This window comes from Argentina silus (assembly GCF_951799395.1).
Source record: "Argentina silus genome assembly, chromosome: 1".
Lineage (NCBI taxonomy): Eukaryota > Metazoa > Chordata > Actinopteri > Argentiniformes > Argentinidae > Argentina > Argentina silus.
In genome coordinates, this window is record NC_139655.1 from 37,667,979 (window position 1) to 37,684,422 (window position 16,444).

General features: G+C 39.2%; 1 protein-coding gene across 2 annotated transcripts in view; it reads right to left on the bottom strand.

The window, feature by feature from the left end:
* The window catches only part of LOC310803370 (abl interactor 1-like), a 34,859-nt gene extending 18,794 nt beyond the window's left edge, over positions 1-16,065 (bottom strand). For both annotated transcript variants that reach the window (XM_083668111.1, XM_083668110.1), the window contains exons 1-2: positions 15,888-16,065; positions 2,107-2,274 (exon numbers count right to left, since the gene is read on the bottom strand). In XM_083668111.1, coding sequence (XP_083524237.1) covers positions 2,107-2,274; positions 15,888-16,004 — 285 coding nt within the window. In that variant the 5' untranslated portion in view covers positions 16,005-16,065. The remainder of the gene's footprint in view (positions 1-2,106; positions 2,275-15,887) is intronic.
* Between the last annotated feature and the right edge of the window lie 379 nt (positions 16,066-16,444).

The following is a 16,444-nucleotide window of genomic DNA, read 5'->3' on the forward strand; positions in this document are numbered from 1 at the left end:
AGTACAGATGGACAATGACCCAAAACATAGTTTTTTAAGGCAAAGAAATTGAATATTCTGCAATGGCTGAGTCAATCACCTGATCTCAACCCGATCAAGCATGCATTTCACTTGCTGAAGACAAAACTAAAGGCAGAAAGCCCCACGAACAAACAACTGAAGACAGCTGCAGTAAAGGCTTGGTAAAGCATCACAAAGGAGGAAACCCAGCATTTGGTGGTCCATGGGTTCTAGACTTCAGGCAGTCATTGCCTGCAAAGGATTCTCGACGAAGTATTAAAAATGAACATTTTATTTATGATTATGTTAATTTGTCCAATTACATTTGAGATCCTGAAAATGGGGGACAGTGTATAAAAATGGTTTCAATTCCGAAACGTTTCATACAATATTTTTGTTCTACCCCTTGAATTAAAGCTGAAAGTCTGCCCTTCAATTGCATCTCGATTGTTTCATTTCAAATCCATTGTGGTGGCGTACAGAGCCAAAATTATGAAAACTGTGCCACTGTCCAAATATTTCCGGACCTAACTGTATCTATGTCTGAGACTTCTAACCAAAATACTACTTTAAGTGTGTGTGAGATACATTTTTCCCCACCAGTTGCAAGTCATTCCCTGTCCATTGGTAAATATTAGAGAGCATGAATTCTCCTAGGCATTATGCACCAGTGGTATTATTCCAGGTGGTGAGAATGCCCTTGACTGGGAATGCTGAGGATTTATCAGTGAGGCATGATGAGAGATGACTTGTGGTCTATGGGCTATGACAGGGGGATAGAGTGGGTTGAGGGGGTCATCTTCACACACTTCATTGCACTGATTCGTATCTCCGTGTGCATAGGATAGGAGATTCAATAGCACTTGTAGTGGATTTGGTGGCGCCAGCCATGTGATTTAAAAATGTTTAAATGTGGCTGTTACAAAGACAGTGAACGTTTGATCATCCACTGTGAATGGTGATCAATGCTCCCCCCTCTCAGCCCGGAACACCTATTTACTGGTGTTCTACACCTGTTCTGAGCCGTTTCATCTTGCTGAGCTTGGTCAAGATTGTAGTTCTGGGGATGTTTCTATAAGACGTTAATACCAATTAATTCTTACCCAACCTCTCACCCAAGATTCATATGTTTCCAACATAAACCCCTCAAAGGGTGTGAAAACCCAAGGAACATCCTGGAAACATGCAGTGTCAGCATGCTTTTGTCTTAGTGTGAGCATAAACCATTTGTATCGACCACAAATCTCAACTCTTGAACTAAAGGTGGGAGTCGCATACTATAGGTTCAACCATGATCAAATATGTGAGGTAAGGGGCGCTCAGTGGCGTAGCTGACTAAGGCGCCTACCATGTCATTGCAAGGTCCCTGGTTCGATTCTGGCCATCGACATATCCTGCATGTCATCCCTCCTCTCTCTCACCCATCCTTCCTGTCAATCTCTACTGTCTCTATCCCAATAAAGCAGAAATGCCCTAAAAAAACATATTTTTTTTTTTTAAATATGTGAGGTAATACATGGTCACTGAAACTAAAGACATATGACACAATGGCTCCCCAGGAGCAAAACTGCCTACCAGAGTCACCTCAGCCACTGCTGTACAGTGAAGAGTCTACACAGTACAATGACTTAGACAGGGGGAATATCTCAGGGAAATATAGGACCTCCTGAAGGATCAATAGCTATCTCTTTTATGACAGGCTTTCCCAGCCTCTCCACTCAATTACACAGCATGCAGTGGACAGTAAAGATTCTGAGTAGAGCGTTTCTCACATCTGATATTGCAGAGCATGATGAGAAGCGTTCAGAATTTCATTCCAGCCATGGCCTTATGTACTATATGAGGTCAATCACAAGCTAGTTGCTAGACTGTGGATAGCTTATGAATGAGCAAATTAAGGCCTGTAAAATCACCTGAATTTGCATCCCTAGGAATACAGCATTTACTAGGTTGCATATTTTCAATAGATTGCTATGATATTTTGGGGAGTGTCAAATTGTATGAATGCCAGGGCTGAGAATGGATAATGTTTGTGTGAGTGCACATTTGAGTCTGTGTATGTGCATAAGTGTGTGTGTTTGTGTGTGTGTGTGTGTGTGTCCTGACCTGAGAGATGTGGTTGATGGAGGACTCCATCCTGCGCAGCTGCGAGGCCTGGATGTCCAGCAGCTGCAGCACATTGTTGGCTAAGGCATTGATCTGGTAGGCCACACTGGCCAGAGACTGGGTGGTGTAGGCTTTGGTCTCCTCCAGAGCTTTCCTCTTATCCTGGGCCTAGGACAGGGGGAGACAAAACATTAAATATATATATATATCACATAATGTCCTGTGTACACAAGCACATTGATATATTAAATACTTGTAATGAATAGGGCTGTACCTCATAATTGAACAGATAAATAATCTAATGCTTAAGTTGACATCTAATTAAAAAAAAGAAATGTATCTGATTTCTATATATCAGACCAAGGAGCTTGAATGAGTGACCTGCAGCGAAACAAGATGTTGTAGCCTACTGCTCTGTGTAAAACGACCCATGAGGATCATATCAAATACAGGTTGTACAGAACCTGTCCCTGTGGGAGAACCCTTTAAGGAACCTTTTTGGGTTCCATGTAGAACGCTTTTGGGTTCCATGTAGAACCCTTTACACAGAGGGTTCTACATGGAACCCAAAAGGGTTCTATTGTACATGGAACATAACAGAGTTCCAAAAGAGTACAGCCAAAAAACTGTGGGAAATCATTAAAGTCTGACAGATATATCAGAGCACCGATGTTATCAGCTGATTCTGGCCTTTTAAAGAAATATCTACATCTGCACATATTCTTCCGATAATTCACCGATACAGCACCAACGATGTGCGTCAGCCTCACATTCCGAATGTATAGAAAATCTGTGTTATTCGTTTTTTCCAGAGCAAAATACAGTGCCCTGTGTAAGTAATGAGACAGTGAAGCATGTTTTTCTTTGTTTGGCTCTAAAGAAAGTTTGGATTTTAAACCAAACGATTACTATGAGGTTAAAGTACAGATTCTGAGCTTGTATTAGATGGTATTTGTGTACATACTGGTTTTACCATTTAGAAATTACAACTGTTTTTTTTTGCATAGTCCCCCTATTTCAGGGTATCCAAAAGTGATGGGACAATTGGCTTGACAGGTGTTTCTGGTTCAGTGTGTTTTGTCACATCGTTTGTGCAGTCATAAGAGAGCTCTCAATGTCTAGTATTGATTTTAGGCTTTGCGTTTCGCTCTGGAGTCTGCTATTGGAGTCTGTCAACATGAAGACCAAAGATGAAAGTCAAGGAAGCCATTATGAGGTTGAAATATCAGAAATAATCAGAAACATAGCCAAAACCTTAAGCCTACCAAAATCAACAGTTTGTAACACCATTAAAAGGAAAAAAAGCACTGGTGAGCTCAGAAATAGCAGACGGCCTTGGTAGGCCAAGGAAGACTTCAACAGTGGATGACCAAAGAGGTAATTATTAAGATATATATATTTTAAGAGCATTAAGAGTATATATATTTTGCCATTGCATCGGTATCGGACCCAAACATCTAGTATTGGTCGGCTCTAGAAATCATACAGTATTAGTTACAAACCACTGTGTCAACATCATCATCAACCACCGCATCAACATCCTCATCTCATGCTCCAATAAATGGAGACTTCTGTTGTTGAGTACAGTGGGGAAAGCAAAGCCAGGAAATCACACAAATATGGAGCATTGTGAATGATGACATACAGGTTGCATACTTCTGCAAAAATGACATCAAGGGATGTATGTTCATCATGAAAGAGTGCACTGACACATATGGTGTGGTGTCCCTAAGACATTATAATTATATTTAAGTTGATAAAATAATACATTATTACCTTAATGAGAGTGTCAACTGTATACTTCTACCTTTGTTTCCCTATTTTAGCTACATCATCATGTACAGAATGATATTCAAATCCAGAAATTATGCATTTCTGTAGGGGACCCATTTAGTCATTCTGTTACCATAATTCTGTTACCGGATGTAAATCCACGTTACTTACTGTAGCTCAACAACCAAAAGAGATATTTTAGGTAATTTGAGGTATCATATGATAGACACTCCACTCTTTCTGCAGACATATTTTAACCTTAATTTGGAGCAGATATTTAAGAGTGTTTTGGGGAACTATGGATACATAAAAAACCCAGGGAGATTTTAGAGTCATTCCGTTAACAAACTTTGAAGCTGTACAGTTCTTAAAGTAAATGTGTCCCTGTGCATAGAGTCATATAGTTTGTTAAACACTGCATAAGAGTGCTGATAAAATCATTTATCATTTAAAAATACTGGCTTTCTCTCCATATGTTCCATGACATTCCTGACCATGTGCACAGCAATGCAGGCTAGGTAGGTGGAAGTAGGGGTTGGAATTCACCGCCACAAAAAAAGAGGGCCAGGTGCATGGTGGGACTGTCAACCTCAGAGAATGCTGAGACATTCCTATGGAGTTATTCCTCCCTACTGCAATAGCCATCTGCTTTGACTGTGCTCAGTCTCCCAAACATACTCACATTGACAGTATACATATGATATACACACCAAACACAGTCTGTTCCTACATTTAGGTGCTGGACATGGCCTGTACACACATACTGTAGCAAGGCACGTCCACACAGACAGTGCCAACAGAAGCGTGCTGTACACATACTCTGACATATGTGCCTACATTTCATACAACGAAATTTCAGCACAAACTTGGCACAGAATGATGCCTAGAAAATGGTTGACTCATCATCAATTAATTTAATTTTATCATATGTAAGGCCATACAAATTAATTGTATTAATTCATTAATTGATTGTTTTATGGATTTCATTTTCAAAAACGTAAACATGAAAAGTATGAGAAAGAGCATTCTACATTCAGTCTGATTATTAAAGGGGCATTCTGTAATTGGTCCATACATTTTGGGACTTTTAAATTAATGATATAAAGCCATTGATTCTTGAAGAATATAACTTAGAAATGCCTCATGAGTTTAGTTCAACTGTCTTAACCCATCAGAACCCAAAATATAAGCTTGGTATACTCCATTGTTTCTAAACAATGCAATTGTAAACAAACACTGTATAGCTTGATGGGTATTTTACTTTACCCTGGTATCTGATCTCATGGATAGTCAGTCGCATCCATGGCTCCATCTATGAATTTGAGAGTGGTTACATTTATCCAGCCCCATCCCTCAGCTGTGGGAAAAGAAAATGTGGTGGGGTGACCACTTTGTCATTTGAATCCTATATTGCCCCTTTAATGATAATAATTAAGACACTATCTGCTTGTTTGAATCCATGGCAAATACCCTGCATTCCAGACAGTTTTTTCCTATTCACCCAATTATGTGTACAATAGGGTTGGGCCGGTGTATGGTATTACTGGTAGCAAATGGTCTACAAACTTACACAGGTATAATTCCTGCCACACTGTCCATACCGTTATTTTTCCATTACACTCGCCAAGCACAGAAGCTGACGTTTATTAAATGAATTAAATGGAATATGCAATGCGCTAGTCATGATCAGTGACACTGTGGATGATTTTGAGCCTGCTACGGTAGCCAGAGAGAGAGAGAGAGAGAGAGAGAGAGAGAGAGAGAGAGAGGTTCTGAAGCTTGAGCTGCCCCAACTCTAGCGCACTCAATGACCTGTGATGTCAACTTGTCATTTCATTTTACCCCAGTTAACATCGCTTTACAAACAATGAGATCATTTCAATGAACAGGCCCATTTAAGACCATTTTAAGAGTGGAATGGAATGACAACCAGGGAGTGTTTGAGGACAAAGTCAGACATAAAGTCAATGTTAATTGGTTAGTTAGTTAGGTCTGGCAATGAGAAAACAACCATGCATCATCACACCATGTACCCATTACATTCCATCACAATCACCATGACTCATCCAGTCTCAGGGAGTGAGCAAGAAGAGTAGGATAAACACAGGGTGGGTATAATAGACAAAGAGAGTGAAACAGAATTAAGCTCATTAAAGTGGTCTAAATATATTACCTGAAGAAACTCAGGGTAATCATTTTCAATGCAGACACTCTTGATCAGAACTCAAACCCTGTAGCCACTTCTCTCTGTAGCTGTGACTAATTCAGCTGTCTGCAGTAGTGTTGCACAGTACACCAGTAAGAACAGTATATGACAGTACCAAAGCCACATCATACCTTTATGGGAAACATTATGGGAAACCATATTACCGTTTCTTATGATACTATCATCATTTTTTTGCATTACGGTAGAAGAAAGCCGTTGGTGCATATTAAAACACGAGAACGAAGGAGCACTTTTATAGTTTCCAGTGCACTTCATGTGACCTTTAAAGGAGCAGGGCCTTCTAAGGTGAGCATGTGGGTTTCTTTCATCCACTTTGGTCCGGTAGAGTTAACCTTCCTGTATGGGACCAATGACTGTAAAAGAACGGACACATTGAAGTAGCCTAACCTGAAAGATATAGGAATTAGGTAATGTGAGAAACTTGAGTAGTGCATTCGAAGTTGACTCAAACGGTAATGATTTGAGGAATTAATTAACACTGTTTTATCAATCACGAGAGAATGGTAAAGATGCAGTACACTTATAGAAAGCCTTGCCTTCAGCCACAATGCATACAGTGATGATCCACTTGACATCATCATCTGAAGTAAATTACCATCACACAGAAAACATGGTCCAAATATCACTGAATTTTAAAAAGCCAGATAAGCCTTCTTAATATCTTCCATCACTCCCCATGATTGACTATTGTTGATTGCAACTCATGATGTTCACTCAGGGCAGTGTCCCTCAGTTCCATCAAGCCTTGATTAGCATCTCACTGTAATTGTGTCAACAGGTATGTAAATGGTTTGGATTTATTTTAAGACATGACATACTGCATAACTAAAAGTGTAAAAATTCCACCAAATGGATGTAGAAAAAATATAAAATTAACCTGTCGTAGAATATAACACACCTGGAGACTGGCGAAACTCATGAGAGACAAACGAGGCTGCTAACTTCAGTGTGCTCAACAATGTGTAGGCTAATGTACAGTAAATATGCCTATGCCTACAATTTGAGATGCAAGACTACAAAGACTCACGTTGCCAATAAACTCATGCTAGCACAGCTCATCAACATCAAGGTGAAAATGCTGAATTATCTGGGCATCTGGGCATTATAAGTAGCCAGGCCATTTTGGGGGGTGAATCCATGTAGTAGACCAATCACAAATTGTGTAGCAATTGCAGTAAATTAATAATAATGATATATGTCGTTATAAATATGTTGCCACTATTATATTAGTTGGACACGGTTCATCATTACAATCATTACAAAATACAATGCAGCCTAACCATTGCGGTCACCATTTTTTAATTTGAAATCTTCAGTAGGCCAAATCATAATAATAATTTCAATTTCATTGTCCTTTATCTTCACCATCGTCTTAGGCATGAAAGTAATGGATTGCCATCAAATGATGCCCTAGCAAATGAATAATTTATATCACATATCATAACAGTCTCATCATTTTCAACATCTTGCTCTCTTGTTCACATCTTTATTGTCATGATAAACTATTTATTATGCATAAGTCATCATTAAAATCAATTAATCATCATTAATTTTTTATTGGGCTCCTATATTGTCATCTTCCATTGAAGGCTACATCTGATTTAATGACCTCAGCGTATGCCTATGTAACACAGTGAAGGACTGTCGCTCAGAAAAAGGGCTAATGTGTAAATTAATATAATTAGTAGTGTTCTATTTTATAGTACTCTGTAAATTGATGGATATTAATGAACTGTTATTAAATGTCATATAAGTTAACTTTATAGCACCATCCCGCTTTGAAAATGGTGGGACAATGGTTAGAGTCATGTTGAAAATCGAAAATAGTGTATGAAATCAATCTTTACAATAATAGGATTATGTTCGTTAAATCAATTAAAATCCATCAGTATGTATTATGTTATATGAAAGAAGGCCATACAGGGAATAATGGAAGAAATCTTAATTAATGGAAGGACTACAGAGTTAGGAGAGATATACAAGAGTTTCAGGTGCAAGCAGAAGATGGCCAAAGTGTTATGAGCTTTACTCATTACTGCATTTCCCCAAATCCTATCACAAAGGTTGGAAGGGTCTAGTGAAATGTTCTTGCCACAAAATTGTCAGCATATACAGTATAGAGGATTTTGTCTACACGCATTTAAAAACTTAAATTGATAATTTGATAACAAGATGTAGATAAGGTGGGACAACAATGGTTTCCGAATGGAAAGATAGTCTCACTACCAAAGTGTCAAAGTGTCTGAAGGCTATGCTTACCAACTTGTTTCATTTAGAAAATGTACTGTAGATGAGACCCTATTAAAATTAAACAAAACATCACTTGGATAGTGATTGACTCAATTTGATTGAGATGATTCCTCTACAGAGGAATTTCCCTACATGTGACCGACAGAGTTCAAACCTGTGCACCACAACACCACAAATCTGCCCCTTACCTCTGCCCATCTCTCACCCTCACCTTTCCCCCTTCTCTGTCCCTCACATATCCCTCTCTGCCTCTCATTTCTCCTCCTCTTCCTCTCCCCTCCACCCCCATCTCCCCCTCTTCTACCCGGCCTGACCTCGCCCTATGTCGACCTCACCCCACCCCTACCCGGGGCTGGGGCTCCAGGACCTATTTACCAACCAAATCCGGGGCAATTTGCTCTAACTCACTGGATTTGGTTATAAGGACTGCTCAATGTTTCCCCACAAACACACTAAATTTGCCCTGTAGTGCCTAATATACTCTTATGGCTTGTTTGTACTGCAGGATGGATAGGGTGGGAGTTAGAGCAAGTTGCTCTGGGACATCACTTGATTTGGTTAATCTGCAGATTCTTTCTATCCCACTTTAACTGAGACATATATTTGTATCTGCATGTAGGCTACTTCAAGTTTAGGTGACCCCATCTTGATGACAGATGACTTTTAGGTTGTGCATAAGGGCATGTCAGCTACTCACTCTCGCTCACGTATCATGGACACAAACCACATAAAGCTCAACCCACCCCAGCTGACAAAAACGCCTGTCATTATTTCTTTCTAATATAATTGTATTCGTATTTGATACATTTATACAAAAGTAAGATCAAAAACAACTATAGTGGGAAACTTTAGAATTGGTGGAATAAACCAGCCACATATTGGGTATTTAACTTATTTCGGCCAACAAGAACTGAAGGTCTACACCTTCTGACTCCTCTGTAATGCCCGCCTCAATAAGTCGCCCCCTTTCATATTGCGAAGGGGCTCCCAAATGTATTTCTGTATGTTTTACTCAATAGAAAATTCAACTATATGTTATAATAATAAGTTTCAGCCGCGGTGACCGCCTATAACGTACAAGACAAGACTAGCAGTTGCCAAAGCCGACTTGTCGTGCTGTACAGACAGCACACACGCTTTAGACCTACAGTATGGTGAAAAGTTCCATCGCAAACAAATTATGCGGTTCCTTTATAAAAAAAGAGAATGGAGACGTTTAACTTGAAAACATGCAAGATTTATTCCGGTTTTGTTACTGCTTGTTCTTGCTAGCTTCAGCTCGCTTTGCTGGCCATTACATTAAAGTTTATTTTAATGGTTAAATGAGACTTATAAAACTCGTAATGTAATATTGTACTTCAGAGTTGTAAAACAAGATGTGTATGTAATATCAAAGGCGTAATTGTTCATCCGTAATCGTAACTGATTTTGCATTTGCGCTTCATGTTTTACGTGTGTAATTATCTACGATCTTATTTAGTATGGTAACATTCCACCTAAACGCTCTTTATTCAAAATATAATCACTTATATTCAAACATGTACTTATGTTTTGGCGAGTTTATATGAAGTTATTGACATTTGTATACCCATAATACATTGCCATTTCGTCATTAAGTGACATCATGAGGGTCGGCATGAGACTTTCGGTTGCTAAGCAGCTAGCAGTTGGCTGTTAGCCGCAGCTTGCTAGCAGCAACCAAACCAAATCCTGCAGGACCTTATGACATTGATTGACAGCTGTCAACCACAGGCCAGGGATCTAGTGCAGTTCAGTTTAGTTTGGGGTAACTAGCTACTGAATCAACACAATGCTGCATGTTTTTTTGTTTTTTTTCCAGAAATAAATGTGAAATACCAATTGGGTTAATGTCATTGTTTATTTCAAGCTGTCTTTATTTTTGCTGATCTGCCTGATCTTTATTGCATGCTATGTCTGGTAGGATGTGTACAGCAATGTTGAACATTAATGCTTGTTATAATAACCAGAGTTGGTAGTACTACTGGGTAGCATGGGGCTAGCTATAGCTACTATTGGCCAACAATTTTAGTAAGGCTGGTTATAGCCAGCAATGTCTACTATGATGGTACAGGTTTATCATGATTTTGTGTAACAATAGCTGAAATGCTGATAATATGTGCTTGAACTGCAAAAATGTGATTTGTTTTGAGACTGCTAGCCATGGGGTTTAAGGAGCGATGCTAACTAGCCTGCGAGTTTACTGTATAAGTGATCAAAATAAGTGCTTATAGCTGATACAGAAGAAAACAATTACATAAAAATCACAGGATGTGGTCAGATGATAAGTTGGCTTTATTCAGAGTGCCAAAATATATGTTTAAAACAATAGGACTCAGTATGATGTATTTACCATCATATGGATAGTGGCTTCACTCTTGCTCCTGGTTATTTCTCTCAGGATGTAATATTTTCAGCATACTTTCCTGAACCAGTTTTAAAAAATATAAAATGTTCCCAAACTACAAATATAGAGTGATATGTCGTACGCTTCCGCAAGTCAAAAAGTGTGTGCTTTGCATGTGACATGAGATACATTTGGGTTGCGCAAGCATGTGTGACGTGCATGTGTGTGTCTGTGTGTGTGGGTGGATGTGTGTGTGTGTGTGAGTGAGTGAGAGAGAGAGGGGGAGTGTGTGTATATGTGTGTGTTAGGGAGAAACAAGAGGAGAGAAGACAACTAGCCTATAAAGTTCTACCCCACTGAAGCCACTCTCAACCACTTAACCAACCAACTATACCACTCTCAACCCTCTACCCACTCCACTGAACTACCCCAGGCTTATCCTTTCTATCTATCTATGACCTTCTAATATACTATCTATCTACTTCTATCTTTCCAACCTTATATCTATCTAAACCTTCAACTGCCTAGCATTATCCTTTCTTCCTTTCACCACCAGTGTTTTGATCTTTCTATACCTCCCCTTTCTCATCTATGATCTCTATAATTTATTTATGTGTGTGTGAGTGAGGGAGGGAGAGAGATAGATAGAAGCGTGCGTGTGTGTGTGTGTGTGTGTGTGTGTGTGTGTGTGTGTGTGTGTGTGTGTGTGTGTGTGTGTGTGTGTGTGTGTGTGTTACCACCCATGCTTGGGAGTGTAAAAGTAAATGTCTAAATAGGTTGCTATCGTCGGTCATGGCGTCATGGTAAATTCCTCTTATATGGAAATCTGCCTTTGTTCTTCCCCTGTTGAAAGGGGGTGACCCAACAGTCTAAAACAATTACAGGCCCATCTTCAAATTGTCTGTCCTGGTCAAGGTTCTGGAATCCCTTGTGAGTAAACTGAAAGAGTTCTTATCTACTAACAATATCTTATCTGATTTTCAATCAGGTTTTAGGAAAAAACACAGCACAACTACAGCGACCCTAAAAGTAGTAAATGATTTTATTGAATCTTTAGACAACAAGCAACATTGTGCAGTCCTTTTCATTGACTTATCTAAGGCTTTTGATACTGTGGATCATGCAGCAAAGACTTATCAGTGTAGGACTATCAGAACAAACTGTCTGCTGGTTCAAAAATTATCTATCATCAGGCAGATCTCAGTGCGTGCAGATAGAAGGTATCACTTCTTGCTCCCTCAGTGTATCCAAGGGCGTGCCCCAGGGATCGGTCCTGGGACCACTCCTATTCATTATATATATCAACAGTCTTGATCAAAATGTTTCCAACGCAAATTTCCACTTTTATGCTGATGATACTGTGATATACTGCTCTGCATCTACACCAAACCAGGCTCTTTGTCAGCTACAACTTGCTTTTAATACTGTACAACATACCTTATGTGATTTTGAACTTGTTTTGAATGCTGACAAAACAAAACTCATTATGTTTTCAAATACAAAATCAATCTATTGCCACTTTTCAGGGCTCTGAGATTGAGTCTGTATCTCAATACAAATATCTAGGAATTGTAATTGATGATTCTCTCTCTTTTAAGCCTCACATTCAGCAATTGGTGAAAAAACTGTTGAAATTGGGTATTTTTGTTTGTTTGTTTGTTTTGTTTTGATATTTTTGATTCTGTAATTTATTCTTTATTTTCATTGTAAATTGTTATATGTTTTTTTTTTATGTCTGCAACCCTGTTAATTGTGCTGCTGCCTGTCTTGGCCAGGACGCTCTTGTAAAAGAGATTTTTAATCTCAATGAGACTTTTCCTGCTTAAATAAAGGTTATTATTTGCATGATGTGTATTATGCACTTTTTATGAATGAATTATTGCAGGCACAATATAGGATTTGATCTGCTGTTCAATGGTCATTTCAATTCATGATATATGATACATGATATATCCACTGATTCTCTAATATGATTTATGAGCTAAGTTAGTATGAACTGTGTTACCGTATCATAACCCAAAATAGAAGGCTGTTCTAATTCCTTGTTTAAGGTATTTGTAAACAAACAATGTATAGCCTTGAAGGACTGTTAGTCCTTGCATACAGAACTTTGTCTATGAATTTGAGTGTCGTCACATTTCAAAAGCCCCAACTTTCAACAAATGGTGGGCCAGCCATTTGACTGAAACACAAATTAAGGATCGTACGTTTGTGGTGTTATGTATACATAAACTGTACTCTAAATGATGTCGGCAATCCAACAACTGCACAGCTGGCTTTGGCTTGATTCCACTCTGGTGCCCCTCTGATAGAAGGGTAGGCTACAAGTAGTTTATCTCTAAATTGCTGATCTGCATCATCCACAGCATCATCTACAGAGATTCTGCAATTCAGAAAGCCTAATCCTGCCTCCACTTTGCATTTTTTTGGTTTTACATTCCAATATGAAAGTGTGTTTTTAAGAGTAATCCAATAAAAATGATAGTGGTAAAATAACAATGATAGTGGCTTACATTTATGACACTTGGTCCTCCAAAGCAGTTTCATGATGACTAATTACGGTTGTTGATGACACCATGAATATTAAAGGTTATATTTCTCATGCCCTCCACTTCCACCAGTTTCCCTCTCCCCTGTCTGTCTGTGTGTGTTTGTGTGTGGGCGTGGCTCCAGGCTCCAGCTATCCTGTTCACGTCATCATCTCCACCTGCCAGGTCTACACACCTGCGGTTCATCAGCTCATCACCTTGCAGTATTTAAACCACTCATCGCCAGATTGGTTGTTGTCTTTACAAGACCACTTCCCGGTTTCTGCCCGCTGTCCTGCCTGCCTACCTGCCTTGTCTGCCTGCGGACCTGCCTGCCTGCCCTGTCTACCTGCCTGCTTGCCCTGCTACCCTACTCTGCTTGCCATTCCACCCTGCTACTCTGTTTTCCCCTATTCCCTCATTAAAACCCGATTATTTCATATATGTGTCCTGACTCTGTGTCCTGCGCTTTGGTTCTTTAACTCTGACCGTAACAATATTACTCAACTTTTGCAATTATGATATATTACTACTTCAGTTATGAACGATCATGTTATACTCTTGTTCATCACATTTTAGTAAATATTATCTGACACTGATTTTGATATTCCCATGCACATTAGATTGGCTGTGTGAATACAATTATGTTATTGATGTGATATTATTTAATTCGGTGTTAAATTGACAAATTGTGATAACATCAATTAATGTTCTGAATTAAATCATTAATGTTCAAATATTCTTACCAATGCATGAAAACACTTGGCATGCAATGGTGACATGTAAGTAAGCCTTCATCAATTAAGATATCTCTTAAAACCACAATGAATAGAAGGGGAACACTATCTGACCAGGGAACACATACTGACAGACATCGGCTGTCATGAAAAGGTCATGCAAGGTGTGTGTAAACCACTGTCGTAAACAATGGCAGTAAGGTCTTAATCCAATACACCAACAATAATCCTGTTTATTACAATGTAATTCACGTGTCTGGGAGAGCAGAACGCTGAATCCATCTACCAGATAGAATGGAGTAAAATGCAACATTCACACTGAGGAACACACCTCAAAATGTGCCAGAGTCGCACATTTTAGTAATTGTTTCCACGTTCGTGACCGATCGTTTCCAATTGGAATATATACATATATATTCGAAGTGAACTATTCTTAGAATTAAAATAGTCTATCCCGAATTATTTTGTGGGTTCTGCTAGTAAGTGGCTTTAAGTGATGTCAAATCATGACCCAGCGGCCCGGCAGACAGACGTGTTATTACAACGTACAACTGTCGACAAGTCACAAAACATCAAAGTGTCATCCGCATAGTTTACACGCGTGAGCACAAAGGGTCCCAGGCGTGAATAACAGTGACAACAGCTTGGCTCACACTGTTACACACAGACACAGACACAGACACAGACACACACACACACACACACACACACCGCCTCCCATCTGTGTGAAATAACACACACCAGCTTTGGGGTGAAACTAGTGAATTTGCTATGTCCATTCTGATGAGGCAAACAAATCCAAGCACAATACGGATGTCCTCCCTTGGAAAATGATAGTAAGCCGACACAAATGCACGTTTCAGACACACTGTAACCAGACACAAATGCACATTTCAGACATACTGTCACACCATGTGAACAAGGTAGCCTATGATGCACACAAAGCCGCTTCTCCGCGTTATTGACCTCTCCATGCGGCATGATCAAAGTGGGAGATAAAAGAACGCATTCAATGCTTTCAATCATGCATGATACAGTCAAGACTGACACTACAACAATGCTGCGCTGTCCAAGCGTGGATGAAACTGCAATATTAACGGCGACCAGCATTGTCCTATAACACCATTCGGTGTCCATATGACGATTGAATGTGTTGCGATGTACGATTTGGATAGATTCATGTGGAATAAGGTTTAAATTATGTAGGCTACTGGGTCATCACCGTAGACCTCCGCCGTCAAAGAGAATGCAGTCAGCGACCAGCCTGGGCCACAACAACGACACACCCTCCGAGAGCCTCCAATAGCTTTCATATCGAATAGTCTGTAAAGACTGGATGTCTGATGGGCGATCATACCAACATGGTTTGGATATATAAATAAGCTCTCGACTAGAATCATAGTTTCAGCATGAATTACTGGGGTTAATTCCGTATATATGGAATTATATATATGCGGTTTATGTTTATATATATATGGTTTATATATGGTATATATAAATATATGTATATATATGAAAAATATGGATTTATATATATATATATATATATATATATATATATATATATATATATATATATATATATATATAATATATATATATAATATAATAATATATATAATAATATATATATAAAACTATGTATATATAAATATATGGTGTATATATATATATATATATATATATATATATATATATATATATATATATATATATATATATATGGTTTATACAATTAAAATCATGTTCCATGATAGTGCCATAGCCTATCCATGTTCAGCGGTTCAGTGGTTCACGGTTAGGCTACAGCAACATTTCCTGTCCCCGGTTTCACCCAGCTCCACAACACCGACGAATACCGCCCTTCATTTAATCCACTATATTCAACTCAACATCCTTACCTGTACATAATTGTTCTCACAGTATTCTGCGACCCTCGACAGATTCTGATAGCTTTCCACCAGCGCTCGTTTACCGGCTGGAATTTCTTCCTCTAGCAACATTTGTAGCTCTGCCATCTTACATCCCTCTGCATTTCTCTCCTCCCTTTCCTCCTTTCGTTTCACCGAGGCAGACTGATGATGCTTCTGGTGTGGTGAGGACGGGGCTCCCCCTGGAGTTGTGGGATTTCTGGTCTCGGTTTAATATTAAAGGAGGCTACATTTCACCGTTGACAACGTGGATTGGTTTATATCCAACCGAGAAACATGGAGAACCAATTGTACTTGAGTGCGGTTTGAGTGAGAGGCAGGTTAGAGAAGCAGAAAGAGGAGGAGCAAAAGCGTCGTCCTCTGTAGTTGCCGGGATTGATGCTAAATGGGATGCTTGGGACGACCCGACTCTGACGTCACCCCATTGAAATGAGATTTAAAACGTAAGGGCTAGGGTTAGGTCAGGGTTGGTTAAGGTTAGGGCTAGGTAAGGGTTGATTAAGGTTAGGATTAGGGTTAAGGGTTGG